General features: G+C 51.2%; 1 protein-coding gene across 4 annotated transcripts in view; it reads left to right on the forward strand.

Annotated features, from left to right (window-relative positions):
- HDLBP (high density lipoprotein binding protein) overlaps positions 1-26964 on the forward strand; it is a 1657332-nt gene that overhangs the window by 1570085 nt on the left and 60283 nt on the right. For all 4 annotated transcript variants that reach the window (XM_078665718.1, XM_078665720.1, XM_078665719.1 and 1 more), the window contains exon 27: positions 15179-15316. In XM_078665718.1, coding sequence (XP_078521844.1) covers positions 15179-15316 — 138 coding nt within the window. The remainder of the gene's footprint in view (positions 1-15178; positions 15317-26964) is intronic.

The following is a 26964-nucleotide window of genomic DNA, read 5'->3' on the forward strand; positions in this document are numbered from 1 at the left end:
TATTCCAATGCGCAGAGCCTATTGGGATAATAGGAACTACACTACATTTCTGGTGTGATTATTGGTTCGCAGACCCACCACCGGGGTTGGTATTGCTGGGGTATCTATTCTAAGGTAAGGAATCAATCACTAACTGTAGGAGAGTAGGGTCTGCAATCCTATGATCACCCAGATTTTTGCTTTTTGCTGCACTGGTTTACGACTTTCCCTGGCTGTGGGCCTGCTAATCAGACCCACAGCCTAGCTGTTCTCTCTATCCAAATTGTACTCAGGTACTGAATTGGCACTGGGCCCTCTCCAAGTCCCTGTACCCAGGGCTGAGGTGCACCCAGAAGTCTCCCAGGGGCTGAAGCATGTATTATGCCACCCCTGGATTGACTAACTAAAACTGACACAACTGGCTGCACGACAGCTGGGGCAAGGTGGTGTACTCACCCTTTGCTTTAGATATAGTATACCTATATCTAAGCCTAAAATGGACACACAGATCTCCTATCAGTCACTCCTATGGCAGGCCTTAACAATCCTGAAGGCAGAGTGCTTGGAATCGTGTGAGATGGTGCTCTGGCATGAGCTGAGCCTGTCTGTGGCTTTCGGGATCTATCCCTTAGCCGTTTCCATGATATCGCATACCATATACTCTTAAGTGCATTATAATCCTCGCGGTTAAATGCCAACTCTGGTATCGCTTTATCAAAACATGTCGAGTAAGGTGTCATACGAATTGGAATACTAACCCCTCGCCAATTCTGGCGACGGGGTTAGCATTCCACCCTTCTAGAGGGACACGACATGCATGTAACCCCTAAACCCGGTTAAAGTCAAACAGAGCCTCAGCTCCACAAAATGGATGCTGCCACCGAGACACAAGTCTGCCCTCCTGCTGCTGGGAGTCCTCCCAGGGCAGGAGATAAGGACAAAGGGTTTCCTGCCAGGGGCGGTGCCAGCACCGACCCAGACAGGGTTTTGTGTATTGTAGGTAGGCAGGGCTTCAGAGGAAGGTGACTGCACGTGGCACCCCGGTGCTCACTGTGCATAGGCTGGCTTAAACCAGTTCCAGGGACACTCCAGACCCTGTGCTGGGGAAAAGCCCGTCAAGGAAGTGGGTGTAACCACCCCCCTCCTGGTCCCACCCCTAGGGCAGGACTTAGTCGCGTGCCAGCCCCCTTTTCCAAGATAAAGGTAGAGACTGGCCCCCTTCCAAATCAGATCATCTTTGGAATCAAGATACCACTTTCCACGAAAGGACTTCACGATTTCCTCCTCAAGATTCTCCCTTGTGGCTAAGGAGTAGTCACCCTGCATCCGCAGGCACCATCCAAGAACACTGCGGTCTGCTGCACGTCCTTCCTCCGGAATCCGACTGCCCAGCTCGACGAGACCCAGCTTCCCTGGCACCTCTGACCTCTACCCACCTCTACAGCACAGCTGAGAACCGTGGGTGCGACGAGACCTCGAGGGACCGGCCATCGCCAAGACTGCACGACTTCTGCACAGCAAACCCACCGAGTAATTTCCTGGTGAGTGCTTTGGGGTCCGAGAAGCCCCCACCCTGAGCAGCTCCAGCACCGAAGAGCAGCCCCCCAGCATCTCCACGATCGGCGTGGGGCCCTTCTGCTTTCTGCTGCTCACCGCGTTGTTTGGCTACTATTGGCCGCTGGCTTGTGGCCTTCCGAACGACGCCCGACGACAACACTGCTGCTGGTCTGGTTGCTCCAGACTGGCCCTTGCTTCCCTCCATCGGAGAAGTACCCTGGACCCTCCTGGTCCGGCTAAGACGCCATTTTAGGTCCACCGCGTGGGCCTTGCATTTGCCAAGACTTGTTGCCCAATCCTGGGTCCAGCGACGTCGACAGCAAGAACCTTCGTGGGACAGCTCGCACCTCCATCCTGGTCGCCGACAACGCCTCCTGGTCCGAGAGACTGCAGAGCCCAGCAGCGCCCACTCACCTGACTGCGGTGACTTCGCCCGGTGCCATCCTGGTGCCCACTTAATCACTGGCTAGTGATTCAAGAACTTGGTCCCCTCTGCTTTCAGGTTTCCTTCTTCCTTGATCCAGGCTTGGATCCATCGAACTTTCCTTCACTGGTCGCCTGCCAGCAACTTCCTTCTTCCAGGCTCCTGGTCCGGCAACGAGATCCCCGACGTCTTTTCAGACCTATGCAGCTGCAGCCCCTGGGCTAGGTAACTTCGGCACTTCGGTGTCCCAGCATAGCCTCACTATCCAAGGGTCAGGATCCACTGTCGTTTTCTCCCTACCAGGTCGGGTTCGCCCGTGAACACTAACTTTGTGAATTCTAGCTTCCATAGACTTTGTCCCGCATCCCGCGTGAGAGTGCACACTCTGCACCCGAGTCCCCTAGGTCTCCTAGAAGTAATCTAACGATTCCCTAGTCAAGTCCTAGCGATTCCAAAGCCTATTAGTACTGTACTTACCTGCTAGTAATCTCGCATTCCACTTTTAGAATATATGGTTTTGCGTGCCCCTCGGGCATTTGTGTATAACGTGCTAACTTAAGTATTTTCATAAGAGTTTTGTTGTGTGCTTAGCACCCTGTCCTCATAAAGAGTACAGGGTTGTTGTGATTCTAATAAATACATTGTTTATTTTCATAACACTTGTGTGGTGTCCTTTCACTGGGTGTTCAAGGGGTAATGTGATGGTAAAACAGCTGGCTTAACACGCCCTCTAGAGTCTTAGCCTTAGACTGCTCGTATCCATGCTACTAGGATAGCTGGTCTATAAGGTTGACTTACAACCAATCATCAATAAGGGTTGTTTGGACTGATATATAGTGATCACTAGAATAGTGAACACTGCACATCAGGCCAACTTCTCACACTAACGTGTCTCTTTCAGATGCACAAGTTACTACTTGTGTAACGATATATCTGTAAGAGACCTTAGTTAGTGATAGATTCCTTACCGACCCACCCATCCTCCCCGTTCTGCGAACCGATATCTAGGGTTAGGGTTAACCCCTTTCAGGGCCCTAGTTTCAATGGCACCAGTGTTGGTTTTTAACATGGCTCAGCGCTTCTGGCGCGGAAAAGCTGTGTCTAAGAACTGACGTCAGCACGCGGAGGCGGCGTCTAAGTACTCCGACGTCATCACGGCGCCCACGACGCCGACGATGCACACGGAGCCGCAGACTACGCCTACCGACGCGCAAGGGTACTGCTACGCAAAAAATTCCGGATCCAGTCTGATGCCTGGGGATATTCTAAGGTAGGGAATCTATCACTAACTAATGTCTCTTACAGATATATCGTTACACAAGTAGTAACTTGTGCACTATGAGGAATGGGAGACTCTGGCTCTAAGAGTGTAGCGGACAAGTTTGGGGAGAGAAAAAGTCCATTCTGTCTCTATATCTCCTCCTTCACTCGCCTCCATGCAGCAGAGAGAGTCACTTGCTCCCCCCCACCCGGTTAAGGAAAAGCCCCCGCTGCCAAAATCTTTAATCAAAAAGGAAGCTCCAGCTCCAGCTGGTGAACTTACCGGTGAGTGGTTTGCAGATACTACAAACTAACTGCCCTGAAGTGCTACCTGTGTCCTCCTGCAACTCCCCTGCCGCTGCTTGCTCTCCCGCAGCAGCCTCAACCCGGGAGTCATTCCAACTTGCAGACCGAAGCCAGTGCTGCCTCTTCCCCCGGCAACACTGAACCAGAAGCAGGTGGCGTCCCGATGTCTCCGGAGCCACGCTGCCTCCTCCTACCTACAGCCACAGAGCTCCCAGGGCACGGCTGACAACTTGCCCACACAATGACCGCTGAGGGCTCCCCACATCGCCCGCTCTCCACACCAGAGGAAACAAAAAAGAGAGAAAAAATACTCCCACGGGGAACTCAAACCATCAGGGGGAGGCATATCCACGGCCTCAGACCGCCATCAAAAACACCCGAGTTGAGATTCGGCCATTTAGCTGGCAGCCGCCATGTTCCTCTTCTTCTACCTGAGCCGCACACAGCAGTTCCGGGTTGTGAGAAGTTGGCCTGATATATGATGTTCACTAGTTCTAGTGATCACCTTGTATCAGTCCAAGCAACCCTTATGGTGATTGGTTGTAAGTCAACCTTATAGACCAGCTATCCTAATGGTAGCATGGACAAAGCAGTCTTAGGTTTAACTCTTTTGGCATGTGAAGCCAGCTGTTTTACCACATATAACCCCTTGAATACCAGATGAAAGGACACCACACCGGTTGTTATGAAAATAAACAATATATTTATTAATAACAAACACCTCTGAACTCTTTATGAGGTCAGAGGGCTAAGCACATGACAATCTCTTAAAAAAATACGACGAGTTGCACAAAATTACAATGGTGCCCTAGCGGCAAGACAAACCATATACTAAGTAAATGGTATAAGGAAATCGATAGAAGAAATGGAGCTGTCCAGAGGCTGGAGGATGCGTGTGCAGAGTGTGAACTCACACGCGAGATGCGTAACCACGTCTATGAACAGTACAGATCAAGTTAAAGGTGAGTACGGACAATCCTGACTAGTTAGGACTAAAACGACTGTGGATCTGGACACTAGGACAGTTAAACTACCCTTGAGCACCGAAATGCTCTCGTTACCTCACCCACGGGCTGCGGGTGCATAGGTGCCAAAGTGTGTCGGGTTCTCGCGTTGAAGTCTATGGAGCCTGGAAGAAAAGATGCTGCAGGCGACCAGGGGGAAGATGTCCGGTGCGATCCAAGGGTGGATCGGTGAAGAAGAGGACCTGAAAGCAGAGGGGACACTGTACAAATTCACTAGCCAGTGACCGGTGTGGAACCAGGAAGGAACCAGATGCTGTCGTCGCGATCAGGTGAAGAGTGGACGCTTGTCTCTGCAGCCACCTGGACCAGGAGGTGTCTTCGACCAGGATGGAGGCACAAGCTGTCCCACGCAGGCTCTCGCTGTCGGCGGTGTTGGATCCGGAATCAGCGTCAACAGGCCTTGGCAAAGGCAACCCACGCGGTGAGGAGGAAAAGCGCCTGGGGCAGACTAGGAGAGTCCGAGGAGCCCCTATTTTGGAAGGGAGCAAGGGCCAGTCTGGAGCAACCAGACCAGCAGCAAAGATTTAAAAGTTCGTCGTCTAGGAGGCCACTAGCCAGCCGGCAAGTGACCAGACAACGCGTCGAGCAGCAACCAAGCAGAAGGGCCCCACGCAGATCTCGTGGATGCTGGAGGGCTGATCTTCGGTGCAGGGGCTGCTCGGGGATGGGGCTTCTCAGTCCCCAAAGCACTTGGTCGAGTTTACCTCGGGAGTCGTGCTGGAAGCGAAGTGCAGTTTCTTTCAAGATGGCCGGTCCCACGTGTCTCGTCGCACCCACGGGTCTCAGCTTTGCTGTAGATGTGAGTTGAGGTCGGAGAGGTCTGGGAATCCGGGTCTCGTCGGGCTCTGAAGTCTGGATCCTTGCGGGAAGACGACAAAAGGAATCTGCTGGACGCTTGATGGTGCCTGCTTGTGCAGGGTGGACACTCCTTGCCCACAAGGGAGATTTCTTCAGTCTTCTGTGGAGCAGAACGTCGAAGTCCAGAGTTTCTTCTTGTAGAGTAGTTCAGGATTAATCTCCTTTGGAATGGGACCAGCTCCTACCTTTATCCTGCTAAAGGGGGCTGCACTACTGACTAGGTCCCTCCCCTGGGTGGGACCAGGAAGGGGGGTGGCTACACCCCCTATCCTTTGTTCGGTTTCCCGCCAGAGCTGGGGCAGGGATGCCCCAGCAACTGGTTTGAACCGGTGTATGCACAGGACACCCTGTGTGCCCCGGGCATGTCTCATTCCTTTCAGGCCTATCCTATCCAATACACAAAATCCTGTCTGGGGTGTTGCTAGCACCTCCCAAGGCAGGAAACCCTTTTTCAAAGCCTCCCTCGCTGGAAGGACTCCCAGCAGCAGGAGGTCAGACTTGTGTCTGTGGTGGCAGCATCCATTTTGTGATGCCAAGGCTCGAGTTAACTTTAACCGGGGTTCTCAGTTACATACATGTCGTGTCCCTCTAGAAGGGTGGAATGCTACCCCCGTCGCCAGAATTGGCGAGGGGGTAGTATTCCAATTCGTATGACACCTTACTCGACATGTTTTGATAATGTTATACCAGAGTTAGCATTTAACCGCGAGGATTATAATGCACTTATGAGTATATGGTATAGCGTTATCATGGAACAGCTATTAGGATTTGGTTCTGCAAGCTGCAAACGGGCTCAGCTCATGCCAGAGCACCATCTCACATAATTCCAAGCACTCTGCCTTCAGGATTGATAAGGCCTGCCATAGGAGTGACTGATAGGAATATATGTGCCCATTTTAGGTTTAGATATAGGTATACTATATCTATAGCAAAGGGTGATTACACCACCTTGCCCCAGCTGTCTTGCAGCCAGTTGTGTCAGTTTTTGATAGCCAGCCAGGGGTGGCATAATACATGCTTCAGCCCCTGGTAGGCCCTGGGTACACCTATGCCCTGGATACCTAAGGTACACTGTACAGGGACTGATAAGGTGACTCAGTATCCAATTAGATATGTACCTAGGGTACATGGAGTACATTTTAACAGAGAGAGCAGGAAGCCTGGGGTCCTGAATAGCAGGATCCCAGGCCAACTAAGTCAAAAACCAGCAAAACACTAGGCAAAAAGTTGGGGGTAACCATAGTCAGATATCCACCTTCCTACAGCACCTGAGAAAGAACAAGGTGTTTTGTCTACCCGTATCTGGCGACTGGTTGATCAAAGCCTCCACCTTCCAGGAAGCGCAATTGCATTTCAACAGGACGGCCGTTCTGTTGAACCAGCTGGGCTTGCACATAAACATGTCCAAGTCTGTCCCGACTCCTGTCCAGTGCCTACAGTACTTGGGAGCCTCCATCAATACCCTGTCAGCAAGCGTGTCTCCTTCGGAGGAGCGACGCTTATCGATCCTTCGGAAGGCTCAGGCTCTCATGGCTGTTCCATCTCCGACCGTGAGGACGGTGTCGTCTCTACTGGGGTCGATGGCCTCTTGCATCTTCCTCACGCCACATGCACGGCTCCACATGAGACCGCTGCAGCAATGTCTGGAGGACCAGTGGGATCAGAGGCGAGGGAGCTGGGACGACAGGATCAGGCTGTCCCTTCACGCCCTACAGTCCCTGAAATGGTGGTGTTCAGCCGAGAACATCTTCAAGGGAGTTCAATTCCACAAGGACATTCCGAGTCAGACTATCACCACGGATGCGTCTCTCCTCGGGGAGTGCATTCAGACCAGCTACAGATTCAGGGAACGTGGTCCCCTGCGGATACCACGTACCACATCCATTTCCTGGAACTCAGAGCGGTTCACTTGGACCTGAAGGCTTTTCATCCCTCCTTCCAGACCAACTCCTTGCTTGTGCAGACGGACAATATGACCACAATGTATTATCTCAACAAGCAGGGAGGCTCAAGATCGCGCACTCTGTCACTGGAAGCGCAGGCGATCTGGCACTGGCTGCTAGCCAGAGGACTGACGATAACGGCCACTCATCTGCCAGGTGTGCAGAATGCTCAGGCGGACGACCTCAGCAGGCTCGTGCAAGAAAACCACGAATGGGTTCTGAACTACGAGGTTCTAGAAGGCATCTTCGGGAGGTGGGGCACTCCAGACGTAGATCTGTTCGCCACCGCAGAAAACAGAAAATGAAGAGACTTCGCCTCCAGGTATTGCCAACCGGGGACTCTGGGGAATGCGCTATGGATCAGCTGGTCGAACAGCTTTCTGTACGCTTTTCCACCCATTCCCCTGATTCCGGCGGTGCTCATCAAGCTGTCCCGGTCCAGAGCGCGGATGATCCTCATTGCTCCGGAGTGGCCTCGACAGTGGTGGTTCACGGATCTGCTCCACCGGTCTCTTCAGCCTCACATGCGACTGCTGTGTCGGCCGGACCTTTTCACGAAGTTTGGGGGGCAGATGGTGCACCCCAACCTCTCATCGTTGAGTTTGGCAGCATTGCTCCTGAAATAGTGCAATATGGACACCTTAATCTGCCTGAGGACTGCATGAACATTCTCAAGGAGGCTAAGCGGCCTTCCACTAGGACGTCTTATGCCTACAAGTGGAAGAGGTTCTGTATCTGGTGTACGTCCAAGAACTATGATCCGGCGACCTGCAAGGAAGATGTGGTCCTTCCATATCTCTTGCATTTGGCTCAGTCTGGCCTTAATTTTCAGTCTATTAAGGTTCACCACGCAGCGTTAACTGCGTACAGGAAATGTCCTTCACAGACTTCCTTCTTCCAGGTCCCTGTGATTAAGGATTTTTTGGAAGGATTGAAGAAAGTGTTTCCTCCTGTTTGGAGTCCTTCACCTTCCTGGGAATTGAATGTGGTACTGTCCAGATTGATGAAGGATCCATTAGAACCCATTTATAAGGCCTCACTGCAGCACTTATCGTGAAAGGCGGCTTTCCTTGTGGCCATGACATCGGCCCGAAGGGTGAGTAAGATTCAGGCATTATGTTGTCAAGAACCTTATACTGTTTTTCATGCTGCTAAGGTTGTGATGCGTACTCACCCTAAGTTCCTTCCTAAGGTGATCTCTGATTTTCATGTTAATCAGACTATAACTTTACCTACGTTTTTCCAGAATCCTTCCACTCCAGCGGAAAGATCTCTTCATTCCCTGGATGTGAGAAGGGTGTTGAAATTCTATCTGGATAAGTCCAAGGACATTCGTAGGTCAGACCAACTGTTTGTCAACTATGGGTCGGTCAGGACTGGTCTTGCTATCTCGAAACAGTCCATCTCTAGGTGGATTGTGTCCTGTATCCAGTAATGTTACCAGAAGGCTAATAAGACCTTAGGAGGTAAGCCTAAGGCTCATTCCACCAGGGGCAAAGCGGCTACAACGGCTTTGCTACGTAATGTTCCCATTGCAGAGACCTGCAGGGCTGCCACGTGGAAGTCGGTTCATACCTTTGCTAAGCATTACTGTCTGGACTCTGATGCCAGAGCAGATGCTCAGGTTGGGCAGTCTTCGTTAAGAAATCTGTTTGCACAGTAATGGTGTTGTCTTTTTCTCCACCGCAGGTTAGATTGTTGGGATGGGCTTGCCATTCTATTCACTAGATTATGACTATACACAGAGATCCCCTACTACAGTAGGAGTAGTTTCTTACCTGTAACTCCAGTTCTGTAGTAGGGGTATCTCTGTTATAGTCATAAGTGCCCGCCCTCCCCCCTGGTGGAGAAAATGGTACTGTAATGTATGCTACAGGCCTTACTTTATACACCTTCAAAAAGAACTGAAAGTAAAAGGAGTTTGCTGTGCATCATGGGATACCGAGGGTCTCTGGAGAGTTCCTTAAAGGCACGGTATCCCTTTTCCAGACATATAATGGCAGCCTATGGGGGCTTGTCTGTCCATCCCTTCCTCTCTATCATTCCAAGGATTTTGTGAAGGGGAAGTTTCTCTATGGGTGAAACTTTACAGACTGTGTTAAATGTGATGTTGGTGGAATATCCTTTGCATTTCTAGTTGAAGTACTGGACAGTGTAGCCTTTTAGGTAGGCTGCATTATTGTCTTTAATTTTCTCTTAAGTGTCTATGCAGGTCTGCACTGAGGACAGCATAAGAGATTATTTTTGATTGCTCCGGGGTCCACGCACATGGGCGGGACTATTCACTAGATTGACTATAACAGAGATACCCCTACTACAGAACTGGAGTTACAGGTAAGAAACTATTCCTTCACAAACCTCTTGGAACTATAAGTACTTCCTCATCAAAAGCTACGTCGCACCCAAGCTTCTCACTCAGCACCATGGAAAGATAAAACATCCAGATCCCAACAAACTCATCCTTGCGATCTGGCTCCTGAAGATGCATGAACATCAATAAAGAGGCTAGACGTCTTACTACCAGAGCATCTTACGCCGCAAAGTGGAAACGATTTGTAATTTACTATACAAATAACAAAATCAATCCACTAGATGCTTCTATTCAAAACATTGTTCTCTTACACCTACAACAATGTAACCTAGCATATACATCCATAAGACTGCATCTCGCTGCAATAGCAGCTTATCTCCAAAACAGACAACACTTGTCTTTGTTTAGAGTACCCGCTATCAAAGCATTTATGGAAGGACTTAAAAGAAGAATTCCACCCAGAGCTCACCCACTCGAGTATGGAATTTAAATATTGTTCTTACCAGACTCGTGGGTCCCCGATTTGAAGCACTGCACAAATGCGAACTACAGTTCCTCACTTGGAAAGTAGCCTTCCTAGTCGCGATCACATCTTTTAGACGAGTTACTGAACTCCAGGCATTAATCATACAAGAACCATTTTTACGAATCTATCATAACAGTGGTGTTAGGCCTAACCCAAAAGTTTTACCTAAAGTCATCTTTGCCTTCCATCTTAACCAGTCTGTTGAACTCCCAGTTTTTTTCCCTCAACCAGACTCTGTGGCAGAATGGGCTCTTCACACGCTAGACGTTAAAAGAGCAATACTTTACTACATTGAAAGGACAAAATCCTTTAGAAAAACTAAACAACTTTGTGGCTTTCTCCCCACCTCATAAGGGCAATCCCAGTTCAAAAGCGGGAATTGCAAGGCGGATTGTTGAATGCATTTAAAGATACTATCTGTGAGGAGTTGGCCTGATATGCAGTGCTCACTATTCTAGTGATCACTATGTATCAGTCCAAACAACCCTTATTGATGATTGGTTGTAAGTCAACCTTATAGACCAGCTATCCTAGTAGCATGGATACGAGCAGTCTAAGGCTAAGACTCTAGAGGGCGTGTTAAGCCAGCTGTTTTACCATCACATTACCCCTTGAACACCCAGTGAAAGGACACCACACAAGTGTTATGAAAATAAACAATGTATTTATTAGAATCACAACAACCCTGTTCTCTTTATGAGGACAGGGTGCTAAGCACACAACAAAACTCTTATAAAAATACTTAAGTTAGCACGTTCTACACAAATGCCCGAGGGGCACGAAAAACCATATACTCTAAAAGTGGAATGCGAATTACTAGCAGGTAAGTAACGATACTAATAGGCTTTGGAATCGCTAGGACTAGACTACTGAACCTTTAGATTACTAGCAGGAGGCCTAGGGAACTTGGGTGCAGAGTGTGCACTCTCACGCGGGATGCGGGACAAAGTCTATGGAAGCTAGAATTCACAAAGTTAGTGGTCACGGGCGAACCCGACCTGGTAGGGAGAAAACGACAGTGGATCCTGACCCTTGGATAGTGAGGCTAGGCTGGGACACCGAAGTGCCGAAGTTACCTAGCCCAGGGGCTGCAGCTGCATAGGTCTGAAAAGACGTCGGGGATCTCGTTGCCGGACCAGGAGCCTGGAAGAAGGAAGTTGCTGGCAGGCGACCAGTGAAGGAAAGTTCGAGGGATCCAAGCCTGGATCAAGGAAGAAGGAAACCTGAAAGCAGAGGGGACCAAGTTCTTGAATCACTAGCCAGTGATTAAGTGGGCACCAGGATGGCACCGGGCGAAGTCACCGCAGTCAGGTGAGTGGGCGCTGCTGGGCTCTGCAGTCTCTCGGACCAGGAGGCGTTGTCGGCGACCAGGATGGAGGTGCGAGCTGTCCCACGAAGGTTCTTGCTGTCGACGTCGCTGGACCCAGGATTGGGCAACAAGTCTTGGCAAATGCAAGGCCCACGCGGTGGACCTAAAATGGCGTCTTAGCCGGACCAGGAGGGTCCAGGGTACTTCTCCGATGGAGGGAAGCAAGGGCCAGTCTGGAGCAACCAGACCAGCAGCAGTGTTGTCGTCGGGCGTCGTTCGGAAGGCCACAAGCCAGCGGGCTAGTAGCCAAACAACGCGGTGAGCAGCAGAAAGCAGAAGGGCCCCACGCCGATCGTGGAGATGCTGGGGGGCTGCTCTTCGGTGCTGGAGCTGCTCAGGGTGGGGGCTTCTCGGACCCCAAAGCACTCACCAGGAAATTACTCGGTGGGCTTGCTGTGCAGAAGTCGTGCAGTCTTGGCGATGGCCGGTCCCTCGAGGTCTCGTCGCACCCACGGTTCTCAGCTGTGCTGTAGAGGTGGGTAGAGGTCAGAGGTGCCAGGGAAGCCGGGTCTCGTCGAGCTGGGCAGTCGGATTCCGGAGGAAGGACGTGCAGCAGACCGCAGTGTTCTTAGATGGTGCCTGCGGATGCAGGGTGACTACTCCTTAGCCACAAGGGAGAATCTTGAGGAAGAAATCGTGAAGTCCTTTCGTAGAAAGTGGTATCTTGATTCCAAAGATGATCTGATTTGGAAGGGGGCCAGTCACTACCTTTATCTGGGAAAAGGGGGCTGGCACGCGACTAAGTCCTGCCCTATGGGTGGGACCAGGAGGGGGGTGGTTACACCCACTTCCTTGGCGGGCTTTTCCCCAGCACAGGGTCTGGAGTGTCCCTGGAACTGGTTCAAGCCAGCCTATGCACAGTGAGCACCGGGGTGCCACGTGCAGTCACCTTCCTCTGTAGCCCTGCCTACCTACAATACACAAAACCCTGTCTGGGACGGTGCTGGCACCGCCCCTGGCAGGAAACCCTTTGTCCTTATCTCCTGCTCTGGGAGGACTCCCAGCAGCAGGAGGGCAGACTTGTGTCTCGGTGGCAGCATCCATTTTGTGGAGCTGAGGCTCTGTTCGACTTTAACCGGGGTTACAGGCTACATGCATGTCGTGTCCCTCTAGAAGGGTGGAATGCTAACCCCGTCGCCAGAATTGGCGAGGGGTTAGTATTCCAAGTCGTATGACACCTTACTCGACATGTTTTGATAAAGCGATACCAGAGTTGGCATTTAACCGCGAGGATTATAATGCACTTAAGAGTATATGGTATGCGATATCATGGAAACGGCTAAGGGATGGATCCCGAAAGCCGCAGACAGGCTCAGCTCATGCCAGAGCACCATCTCACACGATTCCAAGCACTCTGCCTTCAGGATTGTTAAGGCCTGCCATAGGAGTGACTGATAGGAGATCTGTGTGTCCATTTTTTAGGGTTAGATATAGGTATACTATATCTAAAGCAAAGGGTGATTACACCACCTTGCCCCAGCTGTCAAGCAGCCAGTTGTGTCAGATTTGGATGGCCAGCCTGGGGTGGCATAATACATGCTGCAGCCCCTGGTAGGCCCTGGGTACACCTATGCCCTGGGTACCTAAGGTACACTGTACAGGGACTGATAAGGTGACTCAGTATCCAATTGGATATGTACCTAAGGTACATGGAATCCATTTTAACAGAGAGAGCAGTGGGCCTGAGGTCCTGAATAGCAGGGCCTCAGGTCAACTAAGTCAGAAAACCAGCAAAACACCAGGCAAAAAGTTGGGGGCAACCATAGTCAGGGATCTACCTTCCTACACTATCTTAAAGCCAAACGCACATTAACCATTCCCCCTAGAGCTCATTCCACACGCAGACTAGGGGCTTCTTTGGCATTCTTAGGGAACATTTCCCTAGATGACATCTGCAAAGCAGCAACTTGGTCTACACCGCACACTTTCACAAAACACTATTGTGTAGATGTGCAAGCAAAACAACAAGCTAGTGTGGGCCAGGCTGTATTAAGAACACTTTTTCAAACCACGGCAACAGATACAGGTTGCCACCGATAAGGAGGTAACTCCTGTATACCAATGCAAAAAAAGAAGGGGACCCCCCTCTAAAAATACAGAACCAGGTCAGGGAGAAGAGGGGAAAATAAGTAAACCTAGAGTAAAATCTCCCTCATGACCCAAGTTATTTATACACAGGAATTAATCCCAGCAATAGACTGTGAGCGCCCAAGCTAATGTGTGAACCCACTCAAGAAATTAATAACAGCATACCTGAAAAATATACAATTTTTATTTTCATTTAATTTTATAAAATACTTTTTCATAACTTATACAAATCCATAAATATTTTTACAAATAACCATCATGAAAACCCAGAAAGAGCCAACAAGAAACATCACAAAAACCCAATCAGACTCAACTCACACCTATCCAGAAACACCTTCACATTCATAATATATCTGGGGAACACAATTACAGAATGGCAAAGTAACTGGGATGACCAAAGACAAAAACTGCACAAGGGCAGGATGTTATAGAGGCCGTGGTCGACTCGTTTTGGTGGCTGCAAGCTGATAGAATGCCACCTTCATCAGAACCTGCCAGGGGGGGGGGGGAGCACTCCACCCGGGAAGGGTAAAATCACACACTCCAACAATGGGTATAAGCACCTTCTTAATGGGTGCCGATATACGTCTTTAAGAATAGAAACCGGGTTTGCAAAGCAATCCTCAGCTCGGTATTAACACCAATATCATCATCTGTGGGGATTAAACCCCATAGATCATTCCTAAAGGGACAATTACTCAAAATTCTGAAGCCTCTATTCCTGAATCTCGCACATTTTCTTTCTTTATTTCTGTAGGGCGTTTTAGACACAGGAACAGAATGGCGAGAACATAGTATCGCAACACCCAATGCCGGGTCTCCAAAACTTAAAATGCTGCGATCGATCCGCTAGTTCTCCTCATTCTCAATCTTCCAAACTTCTCTAGGTTTCAACATGTAGTGAACTTTAAAAAAATGGTCTGTCGTCTAAGATTGCCGTATACAACGTGCTACCATTCGCCCGGAAGGAGCACAGCGTTTTAAGTTTTGGAGGCCCGTCATTGGGTGTTGCGATACTATATTCTATATAGGGCCTGGGTTCTCTGGTACCATATACTAGAGACTTAGAAGTAAGTTAGCCTATGTCAGTTGGGTGTAGGCTAATCAAACATACATGTTAAAGAGTCATGACACTTTGACTGAGGCCTGGTTATCAGGCCTCAGTGCACTCTTGAATCTAAAAACCGGTATGATCTTTCCAAAACTTTAGGCTGACCATGCAAAATGGGGCATTTCCTTACACGCTTTGTGTAACCTATATGGTCAGGAGTTGTTTGATTCTTTTGAAAGTACTAAGGCGGAGTGCTTTTCAAGTAGATTGCTAATCATCCAAGAGGTTTAACTCACTGAATGTTTTTTGCTTAGTATCTAGTGTATTGCATTGCTTTGTGGAGGGAATATTACATGTGGCTACTATCCATGTTTGCACTGTGAAATTGCACTGTTAGGGGTCTGCAAATTATAGTATATATTTGTTCGTGCTTGCTGTGAATTGCCCTTTATAACTGTTTGTTTTGTGTTGCTCCCGGCAGATGTCAGATGTTGTTGAGAGTGAAACAATGCAATCTTACACAAAACCCCAGCAAGCACAAGGTCCAGATGAATCCAAGCAACCATCCAAGGGCTTTGTTGTGAGAGATGCTCCCTGGACTGCTGGTGGCTGTGAAAAGGTGAGGACTGGGCAGTACTGTCGATAGAAGGAACAGGCATCTAAAATGTAAAAAGTGACATCACACTAAAGTGTTTTGAAAATAAAATGCATACAGTTAAAACTACAATATGTAATACTTTATCTTACTAAAGACCAATACTTAAATTACTTAACCTTCTGTAGCGATCTTTCTGATGGATGTTCCTTCTACCAGCATATTCCTTACCTTTCTAGTTTCTACAGGCACCAAACATTATATTGAATGTTTAAATAGCTTTCGTACAACGATAGACTGCGCATCCGCTTTGGTATTCACCCTGGATAGTACCTCACAGTCATATTTGGCACACAGACATTGGGTTCTGAAGAGACTTCTAAGCTGCAGATCTCTCACCTTTTAAATATCCTCCAACTTACCTGCCCAGCTGTTGGTTCCTCCTAGAATACTTCCCGGACTGAGCCTGCAGCTAAAAATTTAAACTGGCAATCCTCATTGAAAACAATAGGGCACCCGACGCCAAAACAGCACCCTACATCCAGCCGCCTCTGCACCGCTGCAGGTGTATTTTGGGTGCTAACTCTGATCTGCCTTTTCCCTGAGCCTAAAACCGAGAGCTTTGCTCCCACAACCTTGTAGCCTGCTCGTGAGCAACCACCAATCAGAGGCCCTTTATCCCCCCCCCCCCTTGTATAACATTGGTTCTTCAGCACTCTGCACCCGGCTGCCCTAGTGCCGCTGAGGGTGTATCCTTGACACAGGAGAAACCCTGGTTCTAACCCCAGAATACCAACTCCCACAAACCAGTACTTACCTGCAAACGTTAACTTCTTTTTTCGCCATAGGAATACTGTAGGAAGGTTGATCCCTGACTATGGTTGCCCCCAACTTTTTGCCTGGTGTTTTGCTGGTTTTCTGACTTAGTTGACCTGGGGCCCTGCTATTCAGGACCTCAGGCCTACTGCTCTCTCTGTAAAATGGATTCCATGTACCCTAGGTACATATCTAATTGGATACTGAGTCACCTTATCAGTCCCTGTACAGTGTACCTTAGGTACCCAGGGCATAGGTGTACCCAGGGCCTACCAGGGGCTGCAGCATGTATTATGCCACCCCTGGCTGGCCATCCAAATCTGACACAACTGGCTGCACGACAGCTGGGGCAAGGTGGTGTAATCACCCTTTGCTTTAGATATAGTATTCCTATATCTAACCCTAAAATGGACACACAGATCTCCTATCAGTCACTCCTATGGCAGGCCTTAACAATCCTGAAGGCAGAGTGCTTGGAATCGTGTGAGATGGTGCTCTGGCATGAGCTGAGCCTGTCTGCGGCTTTCGGGATCCATCCCTTAGCCGTTTCCATGATATCGCATACCATATACTCTTAAGTGCATTATAATCCTCGCGGTTATATGCCAACTCTGGTATCGCTTTATCAAAACATGTCGAGTAAGGTGTCATACGAATTGGAATACTAACCCCTCGCCAATTCTGGCGACGGGGTTAGCATTCCACCCTTCTAGAGGGACACGACATGTATGTAACCCCTAACCCCGGTTAAAGTCAAACAGAGCCTCAGCTCCACAAAATGGATGCTGCCACCGAGACACAAGTCTGCCCTCCTGCTGCTGGGAGTCCTCCCAGAGCAGGAGATAAGGACAAAGGGTTTCCTGCCAGGGGCGGTGCCAGCACCGTCCCAGACAGGGTTTTGTGTATTGTAGGTAGGCAGGGCTTTAGAGGAAGGTGACTGCACGTGGCACCCCGGTGCTCACTGTGCATAGGCTGGCTGGAACCAGTTCCAGGGTCACTCCAGACCCTGTGCTGGGGAAAAGCCCGCCAAGGAAGTGGGTGTAACCACCCCCCTCCTAGTCCCACCCCTAGGGCAGGACTTAGTCGCGTGCCAGCCCCTTTTTACAGGATAAAGGTAGGAACTGGCCCCCTTCCAAATCAGATCATCTTTGAATCCTGAAACTACTTTCCACGAAAGGAACTCAAGACTTCTTCCTAAGATTTCTCCCTTGTGACTAAGGAGTAGTCACCCTGCATCCGCAGGCACCATCTAAAGAACACTGCGGTCTGCTGCAAGTCCTTCCTCCGGAATCCGACTGCCCAGCTCGACGAGAACCGGCTTCCCTGGCACCTCTGACCTCTACCTACATCATCAGTCACGCTGAGATTCGTGGGTGTGACGAGACCTCGAGGGACCGGCCATCTTCAAGACTGCACGACTTCTTTCCAGCAAGCCCGCCGAGTGAATTCCTGGTGAGTGCTTTGGGGTCCGAGAAGCCCCCACCATGAGCAGCTCCAGCACCGAAGAGCAGCCCCCCAGCATCTCCACGATCTGCGTGGGGCCCTTCTGCTTTTTACTGCTCACCGCGTTGTTTGGCTACTAGCCCGCTGGCTTGTGGCCTTCCTGACGACGCCCGACGACATTTCTGCTGCTGGTCTGGTTGCTCCAGACTGGCCCTTGCTTCCCTCCATCGGAGAAGTACCCTGGACCCTCCTGGTCCACCCAAGACGCCATTTTAGGTCCACCGCGTGGGCCTTGCATTTGCCAAGACTTGTTGCCCAATCCTGGGTCCAGCGACGTCGACAGCAAGAACCTTCGTGGGACAGCTCGCACCTCCATCCTGGTCGCCGACAACGCCTCCTGGTCCGAGAGACTGCAGAGCCCAGCAGCGCCCACTCACCTGACTGCGGTGACTTCGCCCGGTGCCATCCTGGTGCCCACTTAATCACTGGCTAGTGATTCAAGAACTTGGTCCCCTCTGCTTTCAGGTTTTCTTCTTCCTTGATCCAGGCTTGGATCCATCGAACTTTCCTTCACTGGTCGCCTGCCAGCAACTTCTTCCTTCCAGGCTCCTGGTCCGGCAACGAGATCCCCGACGTCTTTTCAGACCTATGCAGCTGCAGCCCCTGGGCTAGGTAACTTCGGCACTTCGGTGTCCCAGCATAGCCTCACTATCCTAGGGTCAGGATCCACTGTCGTTTTCTTCCTACCAGGTCGGGTTCGCCCGTGAACACTAACTTTGCCTTTACTAGCCTCCATAGACTTTGTCCCGCATCCCGCGTGAGAGTGCACACTCTGCACCCGAGTCCCCTGGGCCTCCTAGTAGTAATCTAACGATTCCCTAGTCCAGTCCTAGCGATTCCAAAGCCTATTAGAACTGTTACTTTCCTGCTAGTAATTCGCATTCCACTTTTAAAGTATATGGTTTTTCGTGCCCCTCGGGCATTTGTGTATAACGTGCTAACTTAAGTATTTTCGTAAGAGTTTTGTTGTGTGCCTAGCACCCTGTCCTCATAAAGAGTACAGGGTTGTTGTGATTCTAATAAATACACTGTTTATTTTCATAACACTTGTGTGGTGTCCTTTCACTGGGTGTTCAAGGGGTAATGTGATGGTAAAACAGCTGGCTTAACACGCCCTCTAGAGTCTTAGCCTTAGACTGCTCGTATCCATGCTACTAGGATAGCTGGTCTATAAGGTTGACTTACAACCAATCATCAATAAGGGTTGTTTGGACTGATATATAGTGATCACTAGAATAGTGAACACTGCACATCAGGCCAACTTCTCACAAATACATTGACTGTTTTTCCTTTAAAAATGTTATAAGTTTGGAGGTGGTTTGTATGGAGTATTGAAAAACTGATTATGTACTAGAAGTGAATTACTTGCCTTCTGTCCAGGAGATGTCTCAGTGTGCTATCTAGGCATAGCACACTGATTAGCAAAAGTAATCAGAAAAGTAATGTTCATAGTATTCTGAAAATAAATTTGGAAACATGGACTCAACTGCATTTGAAACTGCATTCAATTGTAAAACATTGCATACGATTTTTCAAAGCATGTATTTCAACTACCTGCCCCAGGCTTGGCTTGGTTCTAAGAAATAAAATAACGTAATATTATCTGATATAGACTACTAGCCGCAGATTCCTTAACGTAGAATTATCCCCAGGCGTGAGACTGGATCCGGAAATCTTTTCTGCCACAGCATCCTTGCGTGCCGGGGGACGGCACCACGTGACTCCGTCCTGACATCGTCCGTGACGTCACGGAGGATACATAAGTCCCACCCTGGCGCGCCTACGTCAGTTTTTTCTCTTCCGCGTGCATCGCGGATCCAGATTGTGTCCTGGCCTGTTTTCAGGCCGTTTCTTCTTATCTTTTGTACGCTTTGGCATTAGTGTAACAGTGTGCGAATGCCTTCGGGCTTCAAGACGTGTACCTCCTGTGCACGTCCCATGTCGGCGACTGACCCTGATCCGATTTGCATGTGGTGCCTAGGTGAGCACCACGATTCGAAGGATTGCGACGCCTGCCAGCACATTCAGCCTAAATCATGGCGGGAGCAACGGATGAAGTTGCTGTCGGCGTGCTTTTCTAGGTCGGTGTCATCCCAGTGTCCGTCCCTACCCCCGAAGCAAGGAGCCGCCGGTTTCGTCTGCGACATCGTGTCTCGCCGCGACCCCAAGGGCGTGGCTCACCAGCTGGTAGGTGTGAGAAAGTGCTCTTTCTTGCATGGTATGCCCCCACTTTTTGCTGAATTGCTGATGTACTTTGACTGAGTGTGCCCTGGGTTCCTGCCAATCACGTCCCCAGGGCTTGTGTTAATTCCCTAAAACTGCATTGAACCCTAAACCCAATTGGCATCTCTGGTCACGGGTCAGCCCATGGTAAATGGTACCCAGGGCACTGTGACCAGAAAAGGCACCTAAGGGCTGCAGCACTTATTGTGCCACCCTTAGAGGCCCTGTACCCTGACACACACACACACTGACTTTGCAGTCTGAGTGTGTTGGTGCAGAACTAAACAGTCGACCTGACCTGGCCCAAAAACACTGTTCTGGCATACCTCAGTTACCCCTCTAGCTGGGTGCACTATGCCAGTGGTGTGGGCACAGGTGCATGAGCCCTGTGCCCCTACAGTGCCCAGGGTACTGTAAGTGCAGTGATGCCATTAAGAGTATATGGTGCTGGGAGGTTGTAATTACGAACTCCACAGCACCGTAATGGCTACATTGAAGACTGAGAAGTTTGGCATCAAACTTCTCGGCACATTAAACCCGCACTGATGCCATTGTGGGATTTAATGTAAAATTCACGACAGAGGGCAACACCTGAAACCAACCCACATCCCGTGTCCGGACTGAGAGGCTGCCTAGGCTGCCACCCAGCAGACATGTTGCTGGGCCCCTGGGTAGAGAGCCATCCGCTCTCGTGGACCTGCAACAATGCACATCCTGGGGCGAGGTGCTTGGCCTCCTCCGCTAGGATGGACAGGGGAAGCTTCAAAGGCATGCCGCCTTTGTGAGGATCTCCAGGCCACTTGCTGTACTCGGCAACTGCTCCCCACCGGTTCTGGCCCCCACTCTGGCAGGAAGAACGGCGGGAAAACCTAAGTGAGAGAAGGGGGTGTGCCAGCCTCTGCCAACCCACCCCTCAGGTGGGGGAGGCGAGGTGAAGCACAACTCTAGGCTGCCACCAACTTAAGGATGGGAGCCCTACGCAATCGGAGCTAGGCTCCTGCCCCCCTCTCACTAGAGAGTGGCAGGATAGGGGGTGTACTCACCCCAGGATAGGGACCCATTGGTCCCTGCACATAGCCCTACCTGTAACGCCCCTAAATTTAGTATTTTGGGGCACCCTGAACCATCCTTCCTCAGATCCCGATTTTGAAACAAGAAGAAAGAAGACCTGCCGTGCAGCTGCTAACAAGAGGACGACGCCAACTGACTTGGCCCCAGCCCTACAGGCCTGTTGATCCTTGAACCTGCTCCTGCTAAAACCCCAACGTCTCCAGTGGTCAGCAACCTCGAAAACCCCAGAGCACCTGACTGCCTTGCTCATCTTAAGACTGGGACTCCCACGAGCAGTGGTTCTGCTAATAAAGCAACAACCCCTGGTGCCAGCCAGGAACCGCAAATCCAGCACACTCTGCACCCGCCAAGTCCAGCCCTTGCCTGAGTGTACAAAGACCACAAGGACATCCCCCCAGCGACTGACCCAGAATCCAGCAACCAAGGACCCTCCTCGATGCTCCTGACGACTCCTGCAGCCTCATAGCAAGGGACCCCTCCAACCACAACCAGCTGAGGGTAAGATTTCCCGACACCAAACGACAACACCCCTCCGCCCCCCTCCGGCCTCATGGCTACGGAGTTCGACGCCTCCGAGTAGCCAGGTGATTTCTGCCCCGCCCCCAGCAATGTTGGATTGTGTTCGTGCGGCAAGCTGGTGTTCCTCATATCTGAGTGCGCCTACGGGGGTTACGATCGGAAAGAGGTCAGGACGATTGCGGCTCTACCTTTTGAACTGCTGTGGTGTACTCCTCAGTTCCTCCGCTTTTGACGGCGCTTCACGTCCTCGCTCCTGTCGGAAAGAGGTCAGGACGGCTCAGGGCTTCCAGACTTCCTGCTGCAGTCTGGCCCGGAGAGGAAGATTGCCGACGCCAATTTCAGTGTGTGGGCCTCCCCCGGAGAGCTCCTGCCTCAACGCCTGGGCTCGGACGGGCTTAAAGTCCCAGCAGGTGAGGGGGAGCAGGCGGCTGGCGGATTGAGTTGCCAGTTGAGCTGTGTATGTCTGCACCCATGTCCCTGCCCCTATTCTGAGGCAGGTCGATGTCAAAAACTGCAAAAAAGGACATTCTTTCTTTTTGGCATACAGAAGCAGAGGCACAGGACTGATTTTGATATATTTTTATCCTCTTTGTTTTTTCTGTCCCTATAAGGTGCCTTTCTGAGTCTCTTCTCTGAATATATCAACTTCATATCTTATCTTGGGAGAGACCAAATTAATAAAAAGAGGGATGAAAGTCATAAGCACCAGCAAAACTATTTTTGGGAGTTGAAAGGAGGTCTAGAATGGGAAAACTGCTGAATTCTCGCCTCGAAGTCAAAACCTGCCGAGCCCTTGCTAAGGAACCAAAAGAGGTAGTCCGATTGGCCAGTAAGGAGAAGGCCACCAATCTTCCTGGTCTAGACTCTAAACTGGGAAGTTCAGAGGAGGAGGATTTATCTTTTATCACTTCTTTGGAGCAGGTGGGCATGGCTGACGTGGCAGACAAGAACTGTTACAGCTATGCCTGCAACATCCCTGCAGGGGGGAATGCAGGGTTTGAAGGTCCTAAAAAGGTGAAAGTAACAAAAGAATCCTAACAATTTGCACTATTTTTGAAAAAGGCATCTGAAAGACACGTTAGTGATAGATTCCTTACCTTAGAATATCCCCAGGCGTCAGACTGGATCCGGAAATTTTTTGCGTAGCAGTACCCATTTGCCTCGGTAGGCGGCGTCGTGGGCGCCGTGATAACGTCGTCGGAGTACTTAGACGCCGCCTCCGCGTGCTGACGTCAGCTCTTCTTTTTTCCGCGCCAGCAAGCGCAGATCTGGAAAAAGCAGTAACCCTTAGTCAATTTTTGACTAACTTTTTGGATCTTTTTGATCATTTTTCGAAGTCTTCACGACTCCGATCGGTGCCGTAGGGATGCCTGGTTTCAAGCACTGCGAGGATGGCGACCGCACGATGTCGGTCACGGATCCTCACCACCTGTGCCTAACTTGTCTAGGCGTCGACCACTACGACAAGGCCTGCTCCGACTGCCGGGCCCTCTCTTCGAAAGCCAGGCGGGAGCGGTCCCGCAGGCGACTCGAACTCCGGCAGTCGGTCCCGGTCCCACGGGAGGTCGAGGGACAGGTCGCGGGCTTGGAGCAACCACAGTTCTGAGAGTCGGCACCACTCCTCCGGGTCGAAGTCGTCGTCAGGTAAGAAGCATAAGAAGTCGAAGAGGCATCATCGCTCTTCTGACTCACCCTGACGCTCGCGCGATGCGGCCGGGGGTTCGGGTGACACCACCCACGCGGCTCCGTCGGAGTCGCGGGCGCCACGTCCAGCTCCACACCCTCTGGTCCCTGGGCGAGAAGCGACGCAGGAGGAGATTGAGCGCTTCCTCATGGCCATGAGGTTCCTCTCTCCGGGCGCCTTCGGGCCCAGCGGACCAGTCTGGGGCCCCTAGCGGGTCGGGGGCTTCGGCCCTGACGCCGTCGGGGGCTTCGGCCGCCGACGCCTTCGGGCCCGGCGCCGCAGGGCCTCACAGTCCCGACACCGCCGGCGCCTTCGGGCCCGGCGCCACAGGGTGCAGCGGTCCCGGGGCCCGGTGCCGCGTCGCCGGTGGACCTTACGCGCCCCCCCACCCCCCCGGCGTCGGTCCGTCAGGTGTCTCCTCCGGCGCCGTCCTCGGGTGGAGCCATCCCGGATACCTCCTTCATTCCGGTCTCGACGTCGGAACGGCGCAGCTGGGCGCCGCTTCAGACGTCGCTTGGGGAGTTTCACTTCTATGACCAGGCCCCATTAATTGAGAACCCTGAGTATCAGGAGATGGGTGATGAGGAGTGTGAGAAGTTGGCCTGATGTGCAGTGTTCACTATTCTAGTGATCACTATATATCAGTCCAAACAACCCTTATTGATGATTGGTTGTAAGTCAACCTTATAGACCAGCTATCCTAGTAGCATGGATACGAGCAGTCTAAGGCTAAGACTCTAGAGGGCGTGTTAAGCCAGCTGTTTTACCATCACATTACCCCTTGAACACCCAGTGAAAGGACACCACACAAGTGTTATGAAAATAAACAGTGTATTTATTAGAATCACAACAACCCTGTACTCTTTATGAGGACAGGGTGCTAGGCACACAACAAAACTCTTACGAAAATACTTAAGTTAGCACGTTATACACAAATGCCCGAGGGGCACGAAAAACCATATACTTAAAAAGTGGAATGCGAAATTACTAGCAGGTAAGTACAGTACTAATAGGCTTTGGAATCGCTAGGACTTGACTAGGGAATCGTTAGATTACGGCTAGGAGGCCCAGGGGACTCGGGTGCAGAGTGTGCACTCTCACGCGGGATGCGGGACAAAGTCTATGGGAGCTAGTAAATGCAAAGTTAGTGTTCACGGGCGAACCCGACCTGGTAGGAAGAAAACGACAGTGGATCCTGACCCTAGGATAGTGAGGCTATGCTGGGACACCGAAGTGCCGAAGTTACCTAGCCCAGGGGCTGCAGCTGCATAGGTCTGAAAAGACGTCGGGGATCTCGTTGCCGGACCAGGAGCCTGGAAGGAAGAAGTTGCTGGCAGGCGACCAGTGAAGAAAAGTTCGATGGATCCAAGCCTGGATCAAGGGAGAAGAAAACCTGAAAGCAGAGGGGACCAAGTTCTTGAATCACTAGCCAGTGATTAAGTGGGCACCAGGATGGCACCGGGCGAAGTCACCGCAGTCAGGTGAGTGGGCGCTGCTGGGCTCTGCAGTCTCTCGGACCAGGAGGCGTTGTCGGCGACCAGGATGGAGGTGCGAGCTGTCCCACGAAGGTTCTTGCTGTCGACGTCGCTGGACCCAGGATTGGGCAACAAGTCTTGGCAAATGCAAGGCCCACGCGGTGGACCTAAAATGGCGTCTTGAGTGGACCAGGAGGGTCCAGGGTACTTCTCCGATGGAGGGAAGCAAGGGCCAGTCTGGAGCAACCAGACCAGCAGCAGAAATGTCGTCGGGCGTCGTCAGGAAGGCCACAAGCCAGCGGGCTAGTAGCCAAACAACGCGGTGAGCAGCAAAAAGCAGAAGGGCCCCACGCAGATCGTGGAGATGCTGGGGGGCTGCTCTTCGGTGCTGGAGCTGCTCAGGGTGGGGGCTTCTCGGACCCCAAAGCACTCACCAGGAATTCACTCGGCGGGCTTGTTGTTCAGAAGTCGTGCAGTCTTGAAGATGGCCGGTCCCTCGAGGTCTCGTCACACCCACGAATCTCAGCGTGACTGATGATGCAGGTAGAGGTCAGAGGTGCCAGGGAAGCCGGTTCTCGTCGAACTGGACAGTCGGATTCCGGAGGAAGGACTTGCAGCAGACCGCAGTGTTCTGTAGATGGTGCCTGCGGATGCAGGGTGACTACTCCTTAGTCACAAGGGAGAAATCTTAGGAAGAAGTCTTGAGTTCCTTTCGTGGAAAGTAGTTTCAGGATTCAAAGATGATCTGATTTGGAAGGGGGCCAGTTCCTACCTTTATCCTGTAAAAAGGGGCTGGCACGCGACTAAGTCCTGCCCTATGGGTGGGACTAGGAGGGGGGTGGTTACACCCACTTCCTTGGCGGGCTTTTCCCCAGCACAGGGTCTGGAGTGACCCTGGAACTGGTTCCAGCCAGCCTATGCACAGTGAGCACCGGGGTGCCACGTGCAGTCACCTTCCTCTAAAGCCCTGCCTACTTACAATACACAAAACCCTGTCTGGGACGGTGCTGGCACCGCCCCTGGCAGGAAACCCTTTGTCCTTATCTCCTGCTCTGGGAGGACTCCCAGCAGCAGGAGGGCAGACTTGTGTCTCGGTGGCAGCATCCATTTTGTGGATGCTATGGCTCTGTCTGACTTTAACCGGGGTTAGGGGTTACATACATGTCGTGTCCCTCTAGAAGGGTGGAATGCTAACCCCGTCGCCAGAATTGGCGAGGGGTTAGTATTCCAATTCGTATGACACCTTACTCGACATGTTTTGATAAAGCGATACCAGAGTTGGCATATAACCGCGAGGATTATAATGCACTTAAGAGTATATGGTATGCGATATCATGGAAACGGCTAAGGGATGGATCCCGAAAGCCGCAGACAGGCTCAGCTCATGCCAGAGCACCATCTCACACGATTCCAAGCACTCTGCCTTCAGGATTGTTAAGGCCTGCCATAGGAGTGACTGATAGGAGATCTGTGTGTCCATTTTTAGGGTTAGATATAGGTATACTATATCTAAAGCAAAGGGTGATTACACCACCTTGCCCCAGCTGTCAAGCAGCCAGTTGTGTCAGATTTGGATGGCCAGCCAGGGGTGGCATAATACATGCTGCAGCCCCTGGTAGGCCCTGGGTACACCTATGCCCTGGGTACCTAAGGTACACTGTACAGGGACTGATAAGGTGACTCAGTATCCAATTTAGATATGTACCTAAGGTACATGGAATCCATTTTACAGAGAGAGCAGTAGGCCTGGGGCCCTGAATAGCAGGGTCCCAGGTCAACTAAGTCAGAAAACCAGCAAAACACCAGGCAAAAAGTTGGGGGCAACCATAGTCAGGGATCTACCTTCCTACAGCCTTGACGGACGTTCTTTTGGGCACTTGGTCCAGGCCCGCTACGGGTTTGCCCGTAGATAGGAACGTGGCCAGACGCCACTGCCCGGGCCCGGGCGACCCATGTTTCCTGTCCACCCACCCTCTTCTCCTCCCTTATTCTGGGACTGCGGTCTTCCAACACCGCATGCCTCTTGGGCCGCTACACCCACTCTCTGTGGGAGACGGTTGCGGCTGTGCTGCCAGAGTGTCTGTTGGAGGTACGGGCCAAACTCGGCCAAGCCCTTGTGGAGGGCCGGGATGCAGCCATATATTCTATCCGATGTGGGCTGGATACCACCGACTCACTAGGTAGAGCGATGGCAACGACGGTGGCGGTTAGACGCCGCGCCTGGTTGAGGTCCACCAACTTCTCAGCAGATGTCCAAAACACAATAATGGACATGCAGTTTGATGGCCGTTGCCTTTTTGGCGACAAGGCAGACCATGCACTTGAGCGCTTTAAGGACTCCAGGGCTACGGCCAAGTCCTTGGGCCTCTCGGCCCCCCACC

This window comes from Lissotriton helveticus, chromosome 11 (assembly GCF_964261635.1).
Source record: "Lissotriton helveticus chromosome 11, aLisHel1.1, whole genome shotgun sequence".
Taxonomy (NCBI): Eukaryota; Metazoa; Chordata; class Amphibia; order Caudata; family Salamandridae; genus Lissotriton; species Lissotriton helveticus.